This window comes from Nomascus leucogenys, chromosome 13, assembly GCF_006542625.1.
Source record: "Nomascus leucogenys isolate Asia chromosome 13, Asia_NLE_v1, whole genome shotgun sequence".
Classification (NCBI taxonomy): Eukaryota; Metazoa; Chordata; class Mammalia; order Primates; family Hylobatidae; genus Nomascus; species Nomascus leucogenys.
In genome coordinates this window covers 82,389,716-82,415,107 of record NC_044393.1, presented here as the reverse complement: position 1 = coordinate 82,415,107, position 25,392 = coordinate 82,389,716, and the positions used below count along the sequence as shown (strand labels likewise).

The 25,392-nt window shown below is 36.7% G+C and overlaps 1 protein-coding gene across 2 annotated transcripts in view; it reads right to left on the bottom strand.

Annotated features, from left to right (window-relative positions):
* EXOC4 (exocyst complex component 4) overlaps positions 1 to 25,392 on the bottom strand; it is an 821,125-nt gene that overhangs the window by 600,649 nt on the left and 195,084 nt on the right. For both annotated transcript variants that reach the window (XM_003261356.1, XM_030825691.1), the window contains one exon: positions 25 to 170. In XM_003261356.1, coding sequence (XP_003261404.1) covers positions 25 to 170 — 146 coding nt within the window. The remainder of the gene's footprint in view (positions 1 to 24; positions 171 to 25,392) is intronic.

Sequence of the window (25,392 nt, the reverse complement as noted above, 5' to 3'; positions counted from 1 at the left end):
TATTAACAGCAGAATAATACTTACTTGAAAAGAGAATTTTTTGGCCTTTGAGGTTTCTTCTTGGCAAAAAAGGCTGCAAACTCTCGTCCAGTGCTGGCATAGCTTAGTTGAGCTGATGGTTCAGAGGCCGTACGAGTATTTTTCATATCCAAGTACTCAGTTAACAGCATCTGTACAACCAGATAAACCAGTTAATGTTAATATACACATTTTTAATGTGCTATTAAGAAAAACTATTTTAAAACCATGCAAATCTAATTCTAAAACCAACATTCAGGAGTATATTAACCTGGTCATTCATTTTCCTAGCTGGGGATCTAAGAAAAGATTCATTATATCTAGTAAGTCATCTACTTGTTCCTATTCATGGGGAAGAGGTGTGGTGGGCATTTGAACATGGGAGTAAAAGGAACGTTTTTATTGAATATCTACTATGTGCTAGATATTGTGCTGAGTGAGTTAATCAACATTCCTCTTTAATCACAATTTAATCCTCATTATTCTGAACTACAGCAGCATTAGCAGCAATGCCATAACATTTGCTGAGGGCTTACTATGATGCAGGCAACATGCTAATCCATGTAAAATGTATTATCTCTTTTAAAGCACAAAATTTTATCAGATAAATTCACAGATTATAGATAAAGAAATGGGGCTTACAGAGGTTCAAGACCTGTAAAGTGATCCCTAGTGAACTAGGGAGTGCATGCGCTTACCACTCACTATTACACATAGTGGATAAATACTACAACAAACCTGCCAATAAGAGATATAGAAAGGCCACAGGAAGCTAAGAAGTCCTGACCTGCAAAGAATTTCCATAGCCACTACTCATATTGAGAGCTTCAACACAAGAAAAGCAACTGCTTTTTAAAAAATCAGCTACTAGCTAGGCACAGTGGCTCATGCCTGTAATCCCAGCACTTTGGGAGGCTGAGGTAGGAGGATCACTTGAGGCCAGAAGTTCGAGACCAGCCTGACCAACATAGTGAAACCTCATCTCTACTTTAAAAAAAAAAAAAATTGGCTGGGCATGATGGTGCACACCTGTAGTCCCAGCTACTTGAGAGGCTGAGGCACAAGAATCACTTGAACCAGAGGTTGCTGTGAGCCGAGACCATGCCACTGCCCTCCAGCCTGGGCGACACAGTGAGACTCCATCTCAAAAAAATTAAAAAAATTAAAAAAAAATCCACTACTGCCAACAGGTTCTACTTATAAAATCAATCCAATTTAAAATCTAAGAATTATCACAAAGCAAAAACCCATAACAGATACACTAAAAACAAAAGGCAGCAAATCAAAACATGCTACCAGAGAGATCATGTAACCACAAAGAAGGATAATAAGAAGGAAGAGTTACAAAACAACTAGAAAACAAGTAACAAAATGCCAGCAGTAAGTCCTTACCTATCAATAATAACACAATGTAAATGAACTAAATTCCCTGATTAAACACACAGAAGCTGAATGAATTAAAAAACAAGACCCAAGCCGGGCACAGTGGCTCACACCTGTAATCCCAGCACTTTGGGACTTTAGGAGGCCGAGGCGGGCAGATCACAAGGTCAGGAGATTGAGAGCCTCCTGGCTAACACAGTGAAACCCGTCTCTGCTAAAAATACAAAAAATTAGCTGGGCATGGTAGTGGGTGCCTGTAGTCCCAGCTACTCAGGAGGCTGAGGCAGGGGGATGGCGTGAACCCAGGAGGTGGAGCTTGCAGTGAGCCAAGATCGCGCCACTGCACTCCAGCCTGGGCAACAAAGCAAGACTCTGTCTTTAAAAAAAAAAAAAAAGACCCAGTAATATGGTGCATTCAAGAAACTCACTTCGCCTATGAAGACACACTGAATAAAAGTAAAGACATGGAAAAAGATATTCCATACAAATGGAACACATAACAGAGTAGGATTTGCTATACCGATACCAGACGAAATAGACTTTAAGTCAAAAACTGTACAAAAAAACAAAATAAAAGGGTCAATTCTGCAAGAGAATACAGCAATAGTAAATATATATGCACCCAACACCAGAGCACCCAAATAAGCACAGGTCTACGGGTGGCAGTAAATGTACTTTATTTCATTTTCTGTCCAATAAGGATTGCACTTGGAAAGTACAAAACATGTCAATAGACTGGTAAATATTTTTTATTTATTTATGAAGCCACTAGAGTATTATTCAGTATGTGGATGAAATAATACAATGATAAATACTATCTCTGTTAATACAGCACCCAAACTACCCAATGGTCAGGGAGAATATTGAGTTGGGTCTTCAGTAACAACTCAACTCAGGGACTAAATTATACTGTATATTTGGCACTGCTGCCAAAAAGATTTTCAGCAATTTGTGATCAAAAAAAGAACGATAAACCAGAAAAGAATTTCAAATTAATATAACACAGAAAGACGTATATAAATGCATTGTTTCACTCATATTTCAGATGGTTAACATCAACATGACAGAGTGATGTTTCTACCAAAGCATGAAAATACACTAATCCAAGTAACTCTTTTGAGGTACTTGCTGTCCTAGAATCCAATGACTGAGGCCTTGTATAATAAAATAGTGACCTCAAAAGACAGGTATTTTAAGATCATTTTTCTTTTTCTCACCATCAGTAAAGTCTCCTTAATTGTTACCTCTCAGCATTGTTAGTCTATTCCTATACACCCACTTATCCTTTCAATCTGCAAACACACACTTTTCCTACTTTCTCAACAAAAATCTTGCATTGGTCCTTACATTCTATCTATAATCTTATTTTCCTTTTGTCTTTGAGTCCTAAACTTTAAAAAGCAGCCTTTACATCTACTGTTCCCTTTATCACAATGTGATTTATTCCTCATTTCTCTGAGCTCCAGTCCCACATCTGTGACTGCATGCTTGATATATATTCACATATTTCACTAAGAAAACCAACTCCTCTGAAACCTAAGTCATCTTCCCATAAAAACATTAATTCCTTCTGTCTCCTTTTTGTTCGTTGGTAGTTTCTTATTTGCACTACTTTCCAGGTTTAAAACTTCAGAACTATCTTTTGATACATTCCCACATCCTTTGTGCCCATAAAGGAATTAGTCTTCAAGATCATTAATGACTGTTCCTCAAGTATTAGTTTGCCCATTCCTGTCCATTTTGACAGCCACCAACTTAGTTCAATTCATGTAGTTTTCATTTAATTTTCTGCCTCTCATCTGTTACCCTTCCAGTCCTTCTCACGTAATATCAACAGACAGTCCTAAAATACTGCTGCTATCATCAGAAGGCTACTCCTTTCATCATCCACAACATTCTGACTTCAGTACATACTTCCAACCGTATCTTATTCTCTCAAACGTAAACCCAACACTGCAATCAAAATTATTTAACTCTTCCCTGAATATATGTGGGCATTCTCATTTCTAGAAGGCCTAATCTAGATTACCTTCTCTCCTAAATAAATACCAACAAATACTTCCAAGAATAATTGCAGTGTTTTTTCTTCAAGGAGCCCTTCCCAGGCCACTCTAGTTGGCTATACCCTTTCCTGAACTCCTAAAACACCCATTTTCTACATCATTCAATAAGTATTTATCAAAAACTGCCTGATATTATTAGTCCTTATTTAATAAAAAAGATACCCCCAATTTATATGCTCCTTAAAGCATTAAATTTCTTTACTTCCACCATAGGGCCATGCAACAGACCGGCAAATCAAAAAAATACAACAAATTGCTGAACTTTTTAAAAAAAGTATAAAGAAGCTTTAATGAATATGTTGTTATATGCAAATTAAAAGTCTTCAAAGTAGAGTGAACACTGTAAATTAATCCTCAGTACAAAAATCTATAAAACAAATAAAATTTAAAAGAAAAGGGATGGGTGTAATTTTTAACCACAGGCTAAATGTTTGCAATTTGTGTTTGTCTGCTTCATTGTTTGCCTTTCTTGTCTAATACCATTCATCACCAGCTGGAAAATACTATTTTAAATTTAGGTAAAGTTTTATTTTGATATTCAAATTAGTAAAGAGATTTTTTTTTTTTTTTGAGATGAAGTCTCGCTCTTGTACCCCAGGCTGGAGTGCAATGGCGCAATCAAGGCTCACTGCAACCTCCACCTCCCAGGTTCAAGCGATTCTCCTGCCTCAGCCTCCTGAGTAGCAGGGATTACAGGCACCTGCCACCACACCCAGCTAATTTTTGTATTTTTAGTAGAGACTGGGTTTCACCATGTTGGCCAGCCTGGTCTTGAACTCCTGATCTCAGGTTATCTGCCTGCCTCAGCCTCCCAATGTGCTAGGATTACAGGCGTGAGCCAGCATGCCCGGCCAGAATTTTTTAGTATCTCAAAGAACAAAAAAGCCCTCGTTTCTAGGATACCTGAAATTTATTTGAATTGGGCTAAATCTTCTACTACACAGTCTTGACACAAACATCAGATGCCTAGTATTAAAATATAACTATATAATTTATTGATGATTCCACATCATGGTGGATAATGTACTGCACCTTCCAAATTGTATACATTCTAAGCACACACCTATGGGTTCAAATTTTAATTTTCTTAAAAGTAAACAAGCTATTCAGAATAAAATTTGCCTGAAGAAAATCACCCAAGATTGAAATTCTGGAACAAAGAGCATTACTTACAATACCAAATACATTCTGTCTACAGAAAATGTGCAGAAAATAATCCCACATTCTTGTTGGCTCTCAATTCCTTCATATCTCAGATACTAATTTCTTTCCTATTTTTAAGTACCATGAATTTCTATTTCTTGTTGATCAAGAGCCCCCAAAATAAAAGTCAAAATTGATGGGTGTGTCAACTTAAAAGCCATGATCTGTAAAAACTGAAGGCAAGAAACAACAACAACAACAACAACAAAACAGGTGGAAAGCACTTGAAAGTCTACATATTCCAGTGATATCATGATTCACTGTTTTTTTCTGAGAACCTATTATGTTGAATGGCTCTGTGGTCAAAACAAAGATACAGAGTGCTTTAAAGAACATATAAACTATGTTGGTTAGGCATGTCTTCTGCTATATTTGATTGGCAGTTCCTAAAATGTTACTTAGCAATTTCATGATATTAAAGCAGGACCAAAATTTTGAGATTTATAACTTGCTAACATTGGTAACATCATTCTGAATTAATTCCTCATTTACCATTTAATCTCCTTTAACGTATTGCCTATAACTGTTTGTGGTTAGACATACAGAGGTTTTTTTAAAGAAATATGAGATTCACAGGCTTAGAATTAACACATCTTCTGTCTTTAGCTTCTCCATTTATCCCAGCTACTCATTTAAACACTCAGATTCTCTGAGGTATTTGATGTCATAGATCCCTTTCAGGTAACTTTTCAGCTTACAAAACCCTCTCCTCATCTAAGAACTATTCCCCAACCACATAGTGGACTCTGGTAGCCATGCTTATAACCTGTGATTCCACCCTCTCAGCACAGCCAAAATGTCCACCAGGGAGACAACCAACCCCTAATTAGCCAATTAAATTATCTTTCTCAGGAATATGTTGGGGAATACATTCTCTACTGGCCATGTAAAGGAGGAGATGTAAATTCTTTGGGGCAACCACCTTTTACAGATAGAAAAATCAAAGAAGTCAATCTGCAGAGGGAGAATAAAGAATGAACTAACTGGCCAGAGAGAGAAATAGGAAACCCAGAGGAGACAGACTTGCACATTCCAACCTTTAAATGTTTTCCATAGCGTTATAGGTCTCACATCCAGTTGCTGATAAGGTCAAAGATTTTCTACCCTATGAGTTTGCAATATGCCTTTATAGCATCTAACATATCTTCCTTATAATAGCTTAAATATTTCTTCCTTCACTAAGATACCTATGGATTGATGCGTATATACTAATATGAATCTATTGACATTTATACCAAAATTACTGTCTTTGCAGAATACTGGTGTCTCATAAAAACAGGAGTAGTGGTTTGCACAAATTTCAATCTGTACAACTATGAACCCAATTTTCCTTTCTTTTCTTTCTTTCATTTATTTATTTATTTTTAAGATGGAGTCTTACTCTGTCGTCCAGGCTGGAGTGCAGTGGCACGATCTCGGCCCACTGCATCCGCCGCCTCCCAGGTTCAAGGGATTCTCCTGCCTCACTCTCCCGAGTGGCAGGTATTACAGGTGTGTGCCACCACACCAGGCTAATTTTTGTATATTTGGTAGACATGGGGTTTCACCGTGTTAGCCAAGATGGTCTCGATCTCCTGACCTGGTGATCCACCCACCTCAGCCTCCCAAAGTGCTGGGATTACAGGTGTGAGCCACTGAGTCCTGCCCCAATTTTCTTGACTACTAACTTCACGTATTCAGTGATTTACACTAAGCCATGGTATATTGGTCCTCCTTGATGAGTCTGATAATAGACTGCTTCTCATGACATGAGAAATAGTAACATGAAAAAATCACCTCAAGCTCTCAACATGAACTAAGACTCAATTTCTCTTGGGCAATATTTTAAATGTGCCTATATTAAATACTGGAATTCTCAATAACTTGCTCTTTTAAAATGCAAGTGCCCAAGAGTTTGTATTCTGGGTACAGCAAATCAGTTCTCATTGAACTGGTCCTTATGCTGATAACTGTAAAAGCCAAAAAAACACTAAAAAATAAGAATTTGAAGACCCTGGAGGGGAATCAAATTCAGCAGAAACTAACAGCTATGATCCCTGGAAGAAACAACGGAGCACAGTAGGTGAATTCCTCTGGCTTTCTCCCAGAAGGCGCCTCCCGGTTTTCATGGAGCAAGGGAAGAGCCCAAGCAGAAAGTATAGTCTTACCCGATGGAGGATGTCTCAAAAGAATTTGAAAAGCGCAGGAGACAAAATCAGGGTAATGTACCCACCAAATTATGACCTTGATTCCTGAAAACATTACAGCCAAGAGACTGAAATAATATAATAATATTTTTAAATTAGAATGTCCATTTTAAATTACCAAAACTTATCAGGTTTTCCTCATAGAGCTACTATGAATAGAATGTTAATAACAGAAAAAGTTATTTTTTTCAATATAGCAGTCTAAGTTCCCCATTGTATAAAGTCTAAAATATTCTGCAGTAAGGAAAGCAAAGGAAAAATTCTTCATTTTGAAAATAAAGTGGATGGCTGCTCAATTATACTCACTGTCAATGGCAGTTGTACAATTAAAACCACTAATGCTATGGTCTTATGAATGGTTCATTAGTGTTCAGAATAAAACAAATCAAAAACTTCCAAGAGTACACATGTGTTTTTGGTCCTGTATCGAACATCTGATCGAACTACTCATGATTTGTTTTTTACTTTTTCTCAAGAGAATTGCTCTTGGCAAAGAAAGCCCAGTTTTAATAGCTTCCAAATGTTTTTATTCATTTTAAATTAAATATATATTTATTTAACAAAGAAAATATGCAAAGTATTGTGCTAGATATAAAACCAGGACTCAAAAATAAGTCCTTCCCTCAGTGTATTTATCTATTAATTGAGACACACATGAATGAGTAGAATACAAAGGAGAAGGGGTTAAAACATTAGGACAAAAATATGGCTAAGAGCATTTATAGGAGGACAAGATGGCTCTTAACTAGGGCAACAAAAAAAGCCTTCAAGATCATGGAACTATAGAAGGACATAAATTGAATCTTAGAATGTGTGAAAACAAGAAAAAAAAAATGAAGGCACAGAACAGAACAAGCAAATAAATAGTGATGGGAAAATTCAGGGCATCTTCAGTAAATAACGAATATTTCAGGTGACATTAAAATGACCAACGAGAGGTAAGCCTGGAAAGGGAGTACACTGACAAACTTCCAAGAATCTTAAAAAAAAAAAAAAAAAAAAAAAAAAAAAAAGAATCTGTAATGACAAATTACGAACTGAAGCCAAATACAAAATGAGGCAATGAAAAAAAGAGTTTTAAACAGGCAAATGAAATGGTGATAAATATGCTGTATGTAAATTGATCTGACAGTATACAAAATTATTGACTGGAAGGAAATGGGATTAGGGGCAAATATGAATGATCAGAAAAATCCTACAAAGGAAGGAGAGCAAGAAGAGACAACCTACCAAGACAGCTCAATTTAAAAAATTAAAAGGTTTTAAACTAAAGCAGTGGCAATAAGATTATACAATTAGGACAAATTTAAGAGTCAATGCAGAGAAAATAAAATGAACAAAATTTAATCAGTCATTCTGCAAACAAAAAAAAAAGGAGAAAGCAATGGCTAAAAGATTGCTTATTTGAGGGATTTTAAAAATTATGGTTCTATAAACAATAATTAAGAATGCATGAAAAATGGGTTTCACAGCACATGGCGACAATAAATTTTGTTTGGAATATACGCCCGTGAACTTGAAATACATAATGTGAATAGGTTAAGATTGATGGTATTTCCATGATCTATAAATTAATAAATTTGCATTAGGTCAAAAAGTTCCTTGATGATGCTAGTTGCAGGTTTTTCACAAGTGCCTTTTATTAGGTTGAGTATGTTTCCTTTTTTAATAAATAATCAATGGAGGTCAAGTGCTTTTCTATATCTATTGAGATGATTATGTGACTTTGGTTCTTTATTTTATGGTAATACATTGACTTTTAAAATAAATCCCAATGAATCATGGTATAATACAGTTTATATGTCGATACATTCAATTTGCTAATATTTTGTTCAACATTATTACACTTATGTTTGTAAGGCTGCTCTACAGTTTTCTATAATACTTTGGCTTTGTTATTAGGGTAATACTGGCCTAGTAGGATGCATTGGAAACTGTTTCTCTATTTTCCGAAAGAGTTTGCAAAGGATTGGTATTATTTCATCTTTAAATGTTTGACGGAATATTTGTGTGAATTATGTACATGCAGGAAAATTTTTAATTACTAATTTATTTGTTATAGGACAATTCAGATTTTCTATTTCTTCTTGAGTCAGTTTTGGTACTTTGTGTCTTTGTAGAAATTGGTCTGTTTCATCTACATCGTCTGACTGGCATATGATAGTAGTCTCAGAATCCTTTTAATTTCTGTAGAGTCTGTAGTTATATCTCCTCTTTCATTTCCTGATTTTGGTATTCTTTAGACTTCTCTCTTTTGGTATTCTTTAGACTTCTCTTTTTTAATTGGTTGGTCTACCTAAAGATATATCAATTTTTGATCTTTTCAAAAGACATCTATTTGGTTCCACTGTTTTTTCCTACAGTTATCCTGATTTTTATTTCATTGATTGTCACTTTACCTTTATTATTTCCTGACCTCTGCTTGCTTTGGCTTTGAGTTTTCTCCTTTTTTTTTTTTTAGACAGAGTTTCACTATTGTTGCCCAGGCTGGAGGGCAATGGCATGATCTCAGCTCACTGCAACCTCCACTTCCTGGGTTCAAGTAATTCTCCTGCCTCAACCTCCTGAGTAGTTGGGATTACAGACGCCCACCACCAAGCCCAGCTAATTTTTTGTATTTTTAGTAGGGACAGGGTTTCACCATGGTGGCCAGGCTGATCTTGAACTCCTGACCTCAGGTGATCCACCCACCTCAGCCTCCCAAAGTGCTGGGATTATAGGTGTGAGCCACTGCCCCCATCTGAGTTTTCTCCTTTTTCTAGCTCTTGGGATGAAAGCATATGATTATTGATTTTAGGTCTTTCTTCTTTTACCCATAGTATATTCAGAAGTTTGTTGTCTTATTTCCAAATATTTGGGGGCCTCCAAATTTCTTCCCTTTTTTTGTTTAATTCTGTTGTGGTCAGAGGATATACTTTGTGTGATTTCAATTATTTTAAATGTATTGAGACTTACTTGATGATCTAGCGTATAGACTCACATGGAGAATATTCTATATGACCTTGAGATCATCTGAATTCTGATGGTGTTGAGTGTACCATACACATCAGTTTAAATCAGGGTGGTTAATAGTGTTGCTCAAGTCTTCTCTGTATTTTCTCCTAGTTGTTCTATTAATTATCAAAAAAGAGTATTCATTATTTAAAAAATCACTAACCATAATTATTGAATTTTCCACTACTGCTTTCAGTCAATTTTTCCTCCATGTATTTTGGATCTCATGGTATTCTGATAGTTTGTTATTTCTACTTTCACTCTTTTGTTTGTTTGTTTGTTTTGTTTTTTTTGTTTTTTTTTGTTTTGGAGATGGAGTCTGGCTCTGTCGCCCAGGCTGGAGTGCAGTGGCTTGATGTCTGCTCACTGCAAGCTCCGCCTCCCGGGTTCACGCCATTCTCCTGCCTCAGCCTCCCGAATAGCTGGGACTACAGGTGCCCGCCACCGCGCCCAGCTAATTTTTTTGTATTTTTAGTAGAGACAGGGTTTCACTGTGTTAGCCAGGATGGTCTCGATCTCCTGACCTCGTGATCTGCCCGCCTTGGCCTTCCAAAGTGCTGGGATTACAGGCGTGAGCCACCGCGCCCAGCCTCTACTTTCACTCTTAAAAAACAAAGACAAATAAAAGAGACAATGCTAGGGGACAACACAAAACTGGTCTCAACATCCAAAGGCATATTCCTAACTATAGCTTCAATACATTCTCTGCCCATTTCATTTAAACATATTTTAAAGTTCATTCTACCTATTTACATTGCTTTCTCCCCTTTTCTCTTCAATTTTGACTACCAAATTCTAGAATTGTCTTACACCATTACAAAAACTTCAGGCTGGGTGCAGTGGCACATGCCTATAATCCTAACACTTTGGGAGGCCAAGGCAGGAGGATTGCTTGAGGCCAGGAATTCAAGACCAGCCTGGGTAACAGTAGTGAAGCCCTGTCTCTACCAAAAAAAAATTAAAAATTAGCCAAGCATGTATGTGCCTGTAGTCCCAGCCTCTTGGGAGGCTGACCTAGGAAGATCCCTTGAGCCCAGGAGTTCGAGACTACAGTGAGCTATGACTACACTACTGCACTCCAGTCTGGGTGACACAGTGAGACCCTAACTCCAAAAAAAAAAAAAAAAAAAAAAAAACCAACAAAAAAACCTTCAGATACTGGTTGTGTTAATTAATTCTGTAATTAATTAACTAATTAACACAATTTTACTGTTTTAAGACTAATATGTTTCATCATAATATACTGACTCCTTCTATCATCACAGAGTCCTTCTCAGTCTCCTTGATTCCGATAACCTCCACTCTACTATTCTTTAGGATTCTGTGTCCTTAGGAAATACTCCATTTATAAGGTCACCAACTCTTGAGTTCTCTCTGTCCACAATGTTTTATCTCCTCCAAAAAAATACAGACCTCTTCCTTCTCAGTTTGTGCTAAGATTCTGGGAAGATTGGTCTGCACATAGGAATCTCTTGGAGAACTTCTTTAAAATAGAAATTCATGTGCCTGCCTTAGAACTACAAAATGAGAGAGTCATATAAAAACGCAGAAAGTCTGTGCTTGAAATCAACTCTACTACTTATTAGTTATGTGACCTTGGTCAACTTAATCTTTCTAAGCTTCACTTCCCTCATCTGTGAAATAAAAATAATAATAAAAGATAATAATAGTACTTCATAGAAGCACACGTTTACCTATGTAATAAACCTGCACATCCTGCAAATGTACCCTTGAACTTAGAAGTTGGAAACAGAAAAACAACTACTTCATAGAATTAAATGAAAGTTTTTTTAATAATGCATATAAAATGCTTAGTACATAACAGACTATTATTATCTTTCAGGATAAGGCTCAGAAATCTGTTTCTTTTCTAATATATTCCAGTAACTATATATCTATGATATTACCTCTCTGTGCCTCAGAACCTCAGTTTCCTCATCTGTAAAACAGAAATAATATTATCTATTCCCTAGTACTATCATCAGGGTCAAATGAGTATTCCACTTAGAACACTGCCTGAAGCACAGCAATCACTTTATAAGTGTAAATGAGTGAATGAATGGGTAAATGAAATTATCCGTATATCTTCATCATCTCCTCAAAGTTATCATTCTTCTCCTTCTTTCTTCTTCCCCTTTGCTCTACAATAAAGATCTCAATCACTAAATCCCGGCTTCTGCTAATACTCATTCTCTAAACTTTTGGAATGTTTTCTTTCACTTCAATGAGTTTGATTACTGTATTTTACAACCTAACTACTTGAGTATTAGTAGTTAGGCTGTAAGAACTAATACTAATACTTAAGACTATTACTTGAGTATTAGTAGTTAGGCTGTAAAATGTAGCAGTCAAACCATGGAAGTAAAATATCCTAACCCTTGCTCCTGCTCTCTTCCATTTTTATTATATCTACATTTTCAATGATTCCCAATTATCCCTCTTACTTCATACTTCCTCTCAAGCTCCAAAGATACACTGCCATTGCTTGCAAGAATGTCTGGGTTCTCACATCCATATCACAGTAAGCAGGTCAAAATAATACAGCAGATGTTTAGGAAATGCTAAAACATGGGTCCAACAAACTCAGCCTGACCAGGTAAACTCTCTACTACCACCTCTCCTCGAAGGGAGGAAGGGCACCAAAGGCGGGGAGCTCCTTAATGTCATCATTCTTCTGATGACCTGGGATCAAAATGTGTAGTTGTGGCTCTTCTCAGTCTTGTTCTCCAAATCACCTGCCAATCCTATAGATTTAATACTACTCATTTCATGTCCAGTCCCTCTTCTAAATATTTTCATTCCCATACTCATCTTTCTAAATCAGGTCCTCATTATCTTTCATGCAGATTATTAAAACAGTCTCCCACTGGCCATATCCTGCCTTATGCATCTCATGACAGTCTATCCCACAACCTGCTACCAGATTAAACCCAATGTTTTCATTCCTCTGACAAGTCCTTTAATGGTTTCCTCCATGCCTTCAAAATAAATAAACCTCTATCTTCTCATTATTATTCAGCGCCTCTCACAACACAGCCCCAATCAGCCTCTATAGGATGAGTTCCTATTGGTTCTTTTTACATCGTTACCATCGCTACCAGTTGATTAAACTAAAGTTTTATTTCCTGTTTCTTAAATAACTCCCAAAGGCTTTCCATCATGTCTAAATTTATCTAATTTTTTTTCCCGCCATTAACTACTCTTCCGTTTATCGAGTACAGGGAATGTTAGCTATACATCAGGTACCAGGGAAAAATAAAAAAAATTTTTTTAAAGCTTGGGGTATGCGATCAAGAAAGTGAATCTAAGTAGAATTTAATGGATTTTAGCAAACTACTTTTCCTCCATTCAGATGTTACTAATCAGAGTTACATGCATGGAGATGAAGCCAACCCCAGGCATGAGGAAACACAAGGAGGGGCTTATAGCTTTGAAGTTCTATCTTCTCATGGAGGTGTTATCTCTACCTTCTTCTTCTGAAAGTTCTTTTTGCACTGGTCTTTTTATGTCACTTCCCCTTGGTCTATGATGACAACTATGTGCCTCTATCTTCCCATCAGATGTAAATCTGTAACATGCTGGTGGGTAGAATAAATCATTCTTATATTCTTTTCTAGCTAAAGGTCAATATCCCCCACCAGTAGGCTGACACTCAAGTTGAGGTTACAGGGAACCAGTGATTAGCGTATATCTCTAAAAGATGCTGTTTTTTTTTCTGGTTTTCACCTACATCCTGGTACCACAACAGAGACATAGATCAATGGAACAGAACAGAGCCCTCAGAGATGATGCCGCATATCTACAACTATCTGATCTTTGACAAACCTGACAAAAACAAGAAATGGGGAAAGGATTCCCTATTTAATAAATGGTGCTGGGAAACCTGGCTAGCCATATGTAGAAAGCTGAAACTGGATCCCTTCCTTACACCTTATACAAAAATTAATTCAAGATGGATTAAAGACTTAAATGTTAGGCCTAAAACCATTAAAATCCTACAAGAAAACCTAGGCAATACCATTCAGGACATAGGCGTGGGCAAGGACTTCATGTCTAAAACACCAAAAGCAATGGCAACAAAAGCCAAAATTGACAAATGGGATCTAATTAAACTAAAGAGCTTCTGCACAGCAAAAGAAACTACCATCAGAGTGAACAGGCAACCTACAGAATGGGAGAAAATTTTTGCAACCTACTCATCTGACAAAGGGCTGATATCCAGAATCTACAATGAACTCAAACAAATTTACAAGAAAAGAACAAACAACCCCATCAAAAAGTGGGCGAAGGACATGAACAGACACTTCTCAAAAGAAGACATTTATGCAGCCAAAAAACACATGAAGAAATGCTCATCATCACTGGCCATCAGAGAAATGCAAATCAAAACCACAGTGAGATACCATCTCACACCAGTTAGAATGGCCATCATTTAAAAATCAGGAAACAACAGGTTTTCACCTACTTACTATAGTCACTTTAGATCAATGCCAGACATTATTATTTCATATTCTCACAAGGAAAAAAAGCACACATATGAAAATTGTAAAATATGTTTATGATTTATTCAACTCATATTTACAAATATATTTGTTCATATTAATATTTATACATATACATGTCTATATACTGAGAATAAACATGAATGAGCATATTGTGTAAAAAAGCCATGATGCCTGTCTTCTGGGAGATTACCATCTATCCCGACTGTCAACTATGATATCTCACTCTAATTAAAACCCATACAGCAGTTTGTATCTCTCAAGGATTTCATCTTGCAGTTATTTGCCTTCTCGGCTGCCTGTCAGCCAGGTCTTTTCTTTGTATGTCTGTCAACATCTAGGCACAATGTCTTAAGTTACCTAAACTGAAAGCAAGATGCTCCAAACAGCAGCTACTTATTGCTGTTTCACATTCACAGATGAGCTCCTTGGAGTACAACACCCATGGTGAAACTTCAGGCTTTTTGAGGTACATTAATTTACTTACATTATAGGAATACTATTTATTACATTTCTGCTCCAATGAGATAAGTGGCACCCTAATGACCTGAAAGAGTTAATGCATCTTGGAAAAGACCCAAATTACTCTCTGGAGACAGTTTATTCAATTAAGTGGCTAAGACCCGGCATTTTCAATTAGCAGTTCAGTTACTAAAGATGCTTTTATATTGTTTATCTGTAATATGTAAATATTGACACACTTATAAAAAAATTTGCCTATAGTTCATTCAAAATAGAATTTTTAGAGATAACAATTGCAAATTCAGATTCAACCAGCATTTACTTTGTAATTACCAAGTGCCAGGAACTGTGTTAAGTACCTTCTCATTGGAATTTAAGGAGAACATTGTAAAGACCAGGAGATAAGGGGGTTTGGAAGCACTGAGAATACAAAGCACCAGAATGCAGAGACAAATAAAGTGGTTCTGTTCTTTAAGGAGTCCACAAAGAACATCTCAACCAAATTCATCGAAGCCTCCTCAGAATGTGGTTAAATTCAGTAAGGTGCTCACTGTTCTGAATATATGCATATTATCCCTATCTAAAATGATCTTTCCAAAATACCTAAATCCTAGCCTTCTTTCAAGGACCAGTTCAGCTTCTAACCCATGCGCAAAACCTTCTCTGACCAATCTATCTAAAGTTATCTTTTAAATTCCTAGAGGACCCACAGATGATTATTTGGACTTGGCAATTAATCATACACTGCTCGATATTTAACTTTTCCTGTATTTCTCTCTTCACCTCCCAACATGACTTGAGGAGAAGGCATTTTATCTAATACCAGCATGTATTAGACAAAATTCATGTCTAATGATATTTCCACTGAAGTATCTTATTAAAATGCTTTATGACTGAAAGAACAACTTAATATCACCAATTTCTTGACTTCGTCAACTCTTGCATCTACAAGAAAGATTCTGTCTATGAAATAAGCAAAATTCTTCTGTCTGAAGGTGATGGTGTGTGTGTAGGTGGGTGGGTGTGTCCCTTGAGCAAGCTATTAAACTAATGAAAAATACCTGTCGACAGCTTGGTTAAACAAAAACTAATACTATTTTATCAGTTTTGTTGCCAAAAAATAATTTCCACATCTACAATAGGTATTTGATTATTATATATTATTTATACTGAATGTTATGTGTTAATTCAAAACATGGAATTAAACTATTTTATTTATGCACTACACTTGAGGACAGACAAAAATTTAAAAGGTTAATCAAATGAACTGCACTGCTGGTTTAAGTAAGTTTACAGTAAATATGAAAACTCTAGCGCAAGGGTTCCCGTGCACTAGAGTTACTGGTCTATGGCCTGTTACCAGCACCAGCCCATGGCCTGTTAGGAACCAGGCCACACAGCAGAAGGTGAGCAGCAGGGGAGCAAGCATTATCACCTGAGCTCCACCTCCCGTCAGCAGCATTAGATTTTCATAGGAGTGTGAACCCTATTGTGAACTGCACACGTGAGGGATCTAGGTCGTGCGCTTCTTACGAGAATCTAACTAATATCTGATGATGTGAGGTGGAACAGTTTCATTCCAAAACCATCACCCGCCACCCTTCATACATGGAAAAACTCTCTTCCATGAAACCAGTCCCTGATGCCAAAAAAGGTTGGGGACCACTGCTCTAGTGTACAAAAATGGAGAACTATTTCACTGATATTCCTGGCATCCAATTTAATTCTTTTGCATTGGCTTTCCTATTTCTTTTTTCCCAAATAATTCTTTATTTTGATCTTTTATTTAAAAGCAATATACACTCATAAAAATTTCAAAAAGGACAGAAATACGTAGATTCAAGTATTCTTTAATAGCACAATCATATGCAATGTATTTAAATGATATGTCTTTGTTGATTTATCATTTCATTATTTTTCTCGTCATCCCTCAAATTCTAATAAGCACAGTGTCCTGCATACAAAAAGTACCTAAGAAATGCATTATATACATCCATCAAACAGCCCAATTCTATCAGTAAATGAAAAACACACTGTATGATTGGCAGCATATAATCCAATAAGATCCTGTCTTTCAACTATTTACTCCCCATTTTCCATTTATCACAGCATATCTCAGTTTGTAAATGATACTACGCATGTCTGCCCCAACAAACTTAACCCCCGCTTCTGCCCCCATGAGGCAAGGGCAATGGCTGAACAGCTCACATGCCTGATATTAGAAATTAGTTGTATACCTGGATCATTTCTCTCCAATAACTACATCTTTTAATTTTAACTCTCAAAAAGACAACCACAGCCAGGAGATGGATACAATAAATTCATCACAGTAGGATGATTAGCCTTGACTCCATATGACATGAGAGTGAGTGTTTGTAAACATAACTAGACAACATCCAATGGGATGAGGAACTGTGCCTAACTCTGGTACTTATGAAAACCACCACAGCTCTACCTAATTATTCTCAGCTCTACCCTACTATTCAGTAACAAGCTCATACCTACCTAATTATTCTCAGCTCTACCCTACCATTCAGTAACAAGCTCATACCATAAAGCAAGCCACAGAAAAGAAAAAAGACAGCATGCTATTTAAATACCAACCATGTTAACGCCGAAGCAATACCATACAATTCATGTACCTCATGTTCTCTGCTAATTGCTTAAGATATCCTGCTACAGAGAAGACAGCAACAGTAGCCAGGCCCTAGTCTTCTTTAAATGCCAGCTCTTAATAACAAACTCCAAAAAGGTCTTAATTGCATTTACCAGGCGCTCATGAACTTTAAAAGTTGTTAATCAGATTTCCATGTAAATGGAGTGACAATTAAAGGTTAAGTACAGGTTTCTGAAATTTCAGAAGTTGAGAATATATTGCCCTTCACAGGGCGGGGGTGCGGGGGTGGGGGGAGGGCTATCAGCTTTGACAGGAACTAAACATCTTAATTAAACATGCAGAAGTACCATGCTTATTTTTACGTGAAGTTCCATTTCCAAATGTCAAAGTTAATCATGCACTTGACTAAAAATGTGCAATATTCTCTCTGCCAGCAAAATGTCTTAGTATTCTTTTCTGAGAAGACACCATCAGGTCTTCAAAAATTTCTCTGGTGTCCCCTCAGCCCTGATCTCTGCCTATGCTACAAGAAAACCTGAGAAGCAGAGTGAAATGCCTTTACAGAGATCTTAATTGCTCTCCACCTGAGGAGTAATCTAAAACCACACGTTTTCAATCAATTCTGCTTCATATTTATGTGACTCAGGAGAAACATAAGGTGCTTCCTCCATAAATTTGCTGCACCTGTGTCCCTGGAGTGACATGTTGACAAATGAATATGACATCTCCTCAAACTCCAATAAGAATTTATGATTCTTTGAAAGAATATATTTGATCAATTATAGTGTCATCACAGTTGAAAGCAAAACCATGTCTTTGGAGTGCACTTCACAAAATTTGCGAGGGCTTGCATCCTGCAATAGGATAAATGACAATCCCAACCCCAAGAGTCAGGTCCTTATTCCAGCTCTAATACTTAATCTCAGATTCTCCAGCTTCAGAGGAGCTGGTAAAACAACCGATAAGTGCAAAATAATGAATGAGATGAATAGCTGTGTAGTGCTCTAGACAAAATAACTATAGAACTCAAAGTCAGAAAATATTTGTAGTGTGATATCTAGCCAGTAAAAATAATTATTCTTTAGGTATACATTTATTAAGAAAAACAACCCTTCTGTCAACCCCACTATTGGTCTCTGATTATACTTCTAATTCTTCCTTCTTTTATTTCTTCTAAAAGTCTGAGAAAAATTCGGTGTCTGCTAAATTCAAGTACCAACAGCACACTTTAGAAGAAAAGCATAGATTGTTAGCATTATTACTGAAGCTATACCTACTACTGTACTATTATGATTAAATTTGGCCACAGAACTAACCAAAATACCTGAGGTTTAAAGAAATCCATAAGTGAAAAAGTAATACAATATAATGGTTATTCAATTAAAGGTGAAAAAAGAAGAGGAAGCAGAGAATGAAGAATTTTTAAATCATTATTTTCAGAAAATGTCTCTGCCAGATTGTGAAGTCCTTCTGGCAGAGTCCCTGGTTGCCTCTCAAGGACAATGGGATACACGAACTCTAAGGAGAAAGGTTCCCTCTTCCTGAGAATAGCATTTCAGAGTTTTAAATTTGATTCAATCCAACAAGTATTAAATTTTGATACGCAACCTAATTGAGAAAATAACCGCACTCAATATGGCGAGCTACCTGAGGAAGACGGGTGTGCTGAGCTACATACTGCACTTGCTTCTTGCTGGTGCCCTTTCGAGACCAACAGCCTATAGTAAGGCTATTGATCAGGAGTTATGAGACTAGTCTGTGAGACAGAATTTCTCAGTAGAAAAATGTCTTATCCCTTTGTATTTCCCCAAAGAAGCTTGCACTGAGTCTTTTTGTGTGTGTTCAATCAATATCAACCTCTTATCAACCATTACCACCACAACATACACCATGGGCCTCTCATCAGACTGACCTCTCCTGTGTCTCAGAAAATTAAATAAGCTCATTCCAACATCTGTGCCTTTATTCATGGAGTCCTACTATTCTGAAATGCCATGTCATTTCCCTTCACTAAATCAAACTCAACCATCTTTCAAGGCCCAACACAAATATTAACGTTTCACTAAAGTTTCTGTTCATTCGACGAGCATTTATTGAATGCAGGGCACTATGTTAGGTATTGCCCATGAAAAGATGAATAAGACAGTTTATGCTCTGAAGGAACTCTCAGTGTTCTTCAGTGGTCTTGCATTCCATTGAACTACATTTAGTTTCTCTGCTGGCTTATACAAATAATCCTGCAAATAAAACTAACCTGAAGTGTTATCTGTGTTCTTCAAATTCTATGGCCTATTCCTGTAATTTCCCTTATTAGCTTAAACAGCATTTATGAGTGCTTTCTGTGTGCTACACACCACAAGTATCTTCGTCACCTAGGTGATGGGTGGAGTGACTCAATTCTCCAAACCACCTATCATGTCCTTCATCCTGGGCTCTGTGATACCTGATTCCATACTGGCAGGAGCTGCAGCCCAAAAGTGAGCTCAGACTGCCTTCAAGTTCAAGATGATTATCCACACCATTCAGGGGAGTTTGCAGAGTTCAATTCATGATGTTTCCTAAGTTTTCTCACATCAGACATTGATTAGATAGTACAGAATGTGGTTTAATGTTATTTACCAAACTACCAGGGGAGTTCCATCTCAAGTTTCTCTCCCTCCTAAGCCAATTCAATTATATGATCACATGAAAGTGAATTATGGTAGTGTGCTCCATAAAGGCAACAAAGTTTACAATTCCTGATACTGCGGCACTTTCACACAGTGGAGATATAATTATTGCCCATTTTGTTGACCTTGGTGCAGCCATTCTTTCCTCTGGGCACATAAAACTAAAACCCAAATATTTTCCAGCCACATGGTGACCTCTCTAGAATCTGGTGATCCCTATAAATACAGTGATTCTAGGATTCAGTTACAGTAACTTGCAAGAAGAAATTAGGATCATTAATGATAATGGCTGGAACAGAGGTGCTTTCGCCTCCTTTGCATTTACCGTCAACTGATAAAAATGTACTTATCTTTACATAATAGCCTCCATGAATAAAAGCAGAATACATGTATATTGATTACAGAATGAAGCATATCAACCAAAGACATTCTGGCTTATTCCAAGGTGGAAGGAGACAAACAGCTCACATAATTTATTCCTTATAATTTATTTTCTCAGAGGGTAAACCTATTGCAATAATTCTCAGTTAATAAATAATAAAGGTGTATGATTTGGGATACAATAGACATGGCAAGAGTTGCACTGCTTATGTTGAAAGAAGTTCTGTTACTTTTGATGTTTTAAACATCACTATCACTACAGATAGATCGTTCAATCTTTAAGTCAAAATAGCAGTAACTTAAAACCCATAAATCTATGGACTGCCAATTATGCATATTATATATGCAGTTTTAAAGCTCCAGTCAGCACTTATTCATTGGACAACCATTAGCTCAGCCTTATCCATGATATTGGTTCACATACTTAGCTACCACTTGAATTTTCAGATTTATCAACTCTATAGCAGCTTTCAAAGAAGCCTAGAACTCTCTATAATAAACAGATTCTACAAGTAACAAATTTAGAAAATAAACTTATTTTGTCTCATATATCAACCATGACATTTTAACTGAAAATCTACGATTAAAATCTAGATGGTGGTATTCCTAAACTTTGTCAGATAAAATTTGATAAGAAAATACTACTACTAAATAATATAGTAGTCCCATCCCCACCTCCCCTAACCCCTGGGCCCATGGTTTTGCTTTCCATGGTTTTAGTTACCCATAGTCAACCACAGTTCAAAAAAATTAAATGAAAAATTCCAGAAATAATAAGTTTTTAATTGCATGCTGCTCTGAGTAATGTGATGAAATCTTGTACTGGGCCAGTTCATCCCTTCCTCAAATATCTTAAGAAAGAGTATAACTCACATAACTTTTACAACAGTATACTGCTATCATTGTTCTATTATTAGTTATTGTTGTTAATTTCTCACTCTAATTTATAACTTAAACTTTTTATTTATTATATATATATTTTTTGGAGACAGGGTCTCACTCTGTTGCCCAGGCTGGAGTGCAATGGCGAAATCTTGACTCACTGCAGCCTCAACCTCCCCGGATCAAGCGATCCTCCCACCTCAGCCTCCCACGTAGCCGGGACCAACATGCATGGCTAATTTTTATATTTTTTTGTAGAGATGGGTTTTCACCACATTGCTCAGGCTTGTCTTGAACTCCAGAGCTCAAGTGATCCACCTGCTTCAGCATCCCAAAGTGCTGGGATTACAGACATGTGCCACTGTGCCTGGCCTATAACTTAAACTTTATCATAGTATACAGAGTGGTTCTGTACTATCTTCAGTTTTAGGCCTCCACTGGGGGTCCTGGCACATATCCCCCATGGATAAGGGAGGATTACTATAATCACATATTGCCATCTTAGAAATAAGTTCTATTATTATTATCAAGGAAGAAATTTTGTTTCATAAACTTTTGCCTAACAAGAAACAAAGCTACTCCTCAAAAGAAATGAAGGCAGTGGTCAGGCGTGGTGGCTCACGCCTATAATCCCCGCACTTTGGGAAGCCAAAGAGGGCAGATCACTTGAGGCCAGGAGTATGAGACCTACATGGACAACATGGCGAAACCCCATCTCTATTAAAAATACAAAAACCAGCCAGGCGTGGTGGCGCACAACTGTAATCCCAGCTACTTGGGAGGCTGAGGCACAAGAATCGCTTCACCAGGAGGCAATGGCTGCAGTGAGCCAAGATCACACCACTGCACCCCAACCTGGGCAACACAGTAAGACTTTGTCTCAATAAAATAAAATAAATAAAATAAATGAAAGCAGTGTTGGAGAAATTATTTAAAATATAATACAAAACAAAAGGTTCTTTCAGTATGAAAAAGATGTCCTTTCAGAAATGAATTAAGGAAAAGATTTCCTTATCTACTGGAAACTGAATATTTATAATGTTTTCAGTCTAGTTATGTGTGAGTAGGGGTGAAACTGTAATAGTAGCATGTCTTTAATTTTCTTTAAGATTGACATTTAAAAGCAATATGAATCACAGAATTTAAAACTTAATCATAAATTGTCTTGAAATGCCAGTGCTGTTAAAATTATATTAGTTTGATCTCAACTAGGAAGCAATCTAAGAACAACACTGTGTCTTACACTTCTTATCTCTTGTATTATGTATAGAGGTGACTTAATTCCAGTGACATGAATGAAGCATTTTTTATATACAAAGAAAATCATCTGGCTGTCACAATGAAGTTATGCACTTAACATATAACATATAATTCTTAACTGTGTAAGAGTTACATATTATAAAGAAAACTTTCTTCAGCAAACAATAATCTGTTTATTAAAACAGAAGTAATTAACCAAGAGACGATACCTTTAGTAAAAAGAATACTCTCTTTAATACATGCTTAAAAAGTATGCATAAGGTTATGTAAACTTATATAAACTTATATGTTTATGATTAATTTTCCCTAGAAAATATTGTTAAAGTAGATACAATAGGAAAAAAAACAATTAAGGAGAGTCTCTGGACGCTTTATAGAAAAGTAGTCTGCTTGGAACCAACCCAAATGTCCAACAACAATAGACTGGATTAAGAGAATGTGGCACATATACACCATGGAATACTATGCAGCCATAAAAAATGATGAGTTCATGTCCTTTGTAGGGACATGGATGAAACTGGAAAACATCATTCTCAGTAAACTATCGCAAGGACAAAAAAACAAACACCGCATGTTCTCACTCATAGGTGGGAATTGAACAATGAGAACTCATGGACACAGGAAGGGGAACATCACACACCGGGGACTGTTGTGGCGTGAGGGGAGGGGGGAGGGGGGAGGGGGGAGGGACAGCATTAGGAGATATACCTAATGCTAAATGACAAGTTAATGAGTGCAGCAAACCAACATGGCACATGGATACATATGTAACAAACCTGCACATTGTGCACATGTACCCTAAAACCTAAAGTATAATAATAATAAAAAAAAGTAGTCTGAAAGTTAATCACTAATTAAAGAGAAATGACAGTTTAAGTTAAAACAAAAGTTTAAATTTTTCAATACAGATTTTCATTTTTTAAATGATTATAAATCTGCATGCTATTATCCAAGAGCAAATATAGAGAGAAAATGTAAAGATTTCTTTTGTTACTTTGATAACAATATAAAGCAAATGCAATCTCCAACAGAAAGTATCACTGTTCCATGCTACCAATGATCTCCCAGAATTTTCACTATGGAACTTTCTACTATATTCCACGCCTATATTCCTACTATAGACGCTGGCCAAGCAATGATATTAAAATCACTGGGCCTTATTGTGAGAAGTAGAAATACATGTCTGCCTTTACATAAAATGATTTCTATAACCTTGCTGTATTGTCTATAATTCACAGCGATTTTTATATTCTCACAGTCTACAGATTTTTCTTAGTGATTTATGTTAAGCTCTTTTAATGCCTCGTTCATATTTATGGTTTACTCTCCTCCCAGAAAAGGTAACAATCCATTCCATGTATAAATGTCATGATAAACTTACAGACTGGCAGAGGGAGGACAAAAGCAGGCTTTACATAAGGGAAAGGAGATTAATGAACAACCGGTGATGCCATTATAAGGCCCTTCTCACATGGAAACAAATACAAAATGGACTATCGAATTCCACAACTAACCTCACATGACAGAATTTTGAACACACATATATTTCAAATGTCCATATGTTGTTCACTTGCCCAGAGTGAACACAAAGCTGAGTAGTTTACATATGTAACATTCTGTTGGCTATTCTGTCATCACTGCTAAGCACATGTTCCACAGGGTACATTTGTCAGGCTGTCAGCTGCTCTCAACAATCCATAATGGTAGAGAATCAAACAACTTAGTTAAAAATAACATTTATAGAAAAAATAAAACTGCTATCTAGAATGGATGAGCATTAGCTATTCCGGACATACGAGATGCACAGAGAGCTAAAGGTTGGGTGGAGCATGAGGATGGCAGAGGCTATTGGGGGTAGATGGCTTGTGACCCTTCTTGATGCCTGTGCTGTGGCACTGTTCTACTCTGGTCACCAACTTCCTCCTCAGACACAACATTGGCTGCTTCTCATCATCATGTGGGAGACTTCCTGGTATTTCTCAGATTCTAAGGTATACATTTGCTCACATTTTTTCACATATCCAAAAATCAACAGTTATCTTATGATAGATGTATACATTTAAGGTAGTTTTACATTTTTTTCCTAATCTTATACTTCTTAGGGTCTTGGAATCAAGGAAATGAGATATTTACTAATAATGCTGCTGTAGGGACCATTTCTAATCTAAGCTGTATTCCTCTTCCCTCCTCTCTGCTTTTAGTCTCTCATTTTGTCTTCGGTTCCTTCCATGAGAAAAGTTGGGCTGTTCAACAATTCACAGTGCATCAGGCTAATCATCAGAGCCTCAGCTCTTCTGAGTAGGACAAAAAGCTTTCAAAGGTAAAGGCAATAAAAGGTAACACTAACGTGAATATAGTTAACACTACTGAACTGTACAATTAAAAATGGTTAAGATGGTAAATTTTATGTTTTCTACTACAATTAAAATATTTTTTAAAAAAAGGTAATAGCAAGGCAACAGGTTTCTCTGTAATTATCCTGACATGCAGCTGTGTTTCCAACTCAAAATCACTGACCTCTTTCCATCATATCAATTAGCTATGGGCTGAGCAGGTCTGCCCTACCAACACACTTGAAACTAGCATCACGCTGGAGACCTTAGTGAAGAAACATCAGAATTGAGAATCCATTTCATCGTGTTCCTCGGAAGGCAGTTCAGCTGGGTGAACTATGGGTGGCTATCAGCTCAAATCCCCAAATAAGTCCTTGTAACTCTTTCTCTGACTCAAGGTTTTTAAATAAAATATGCCTGGGGATGAGAGAGGAAAATA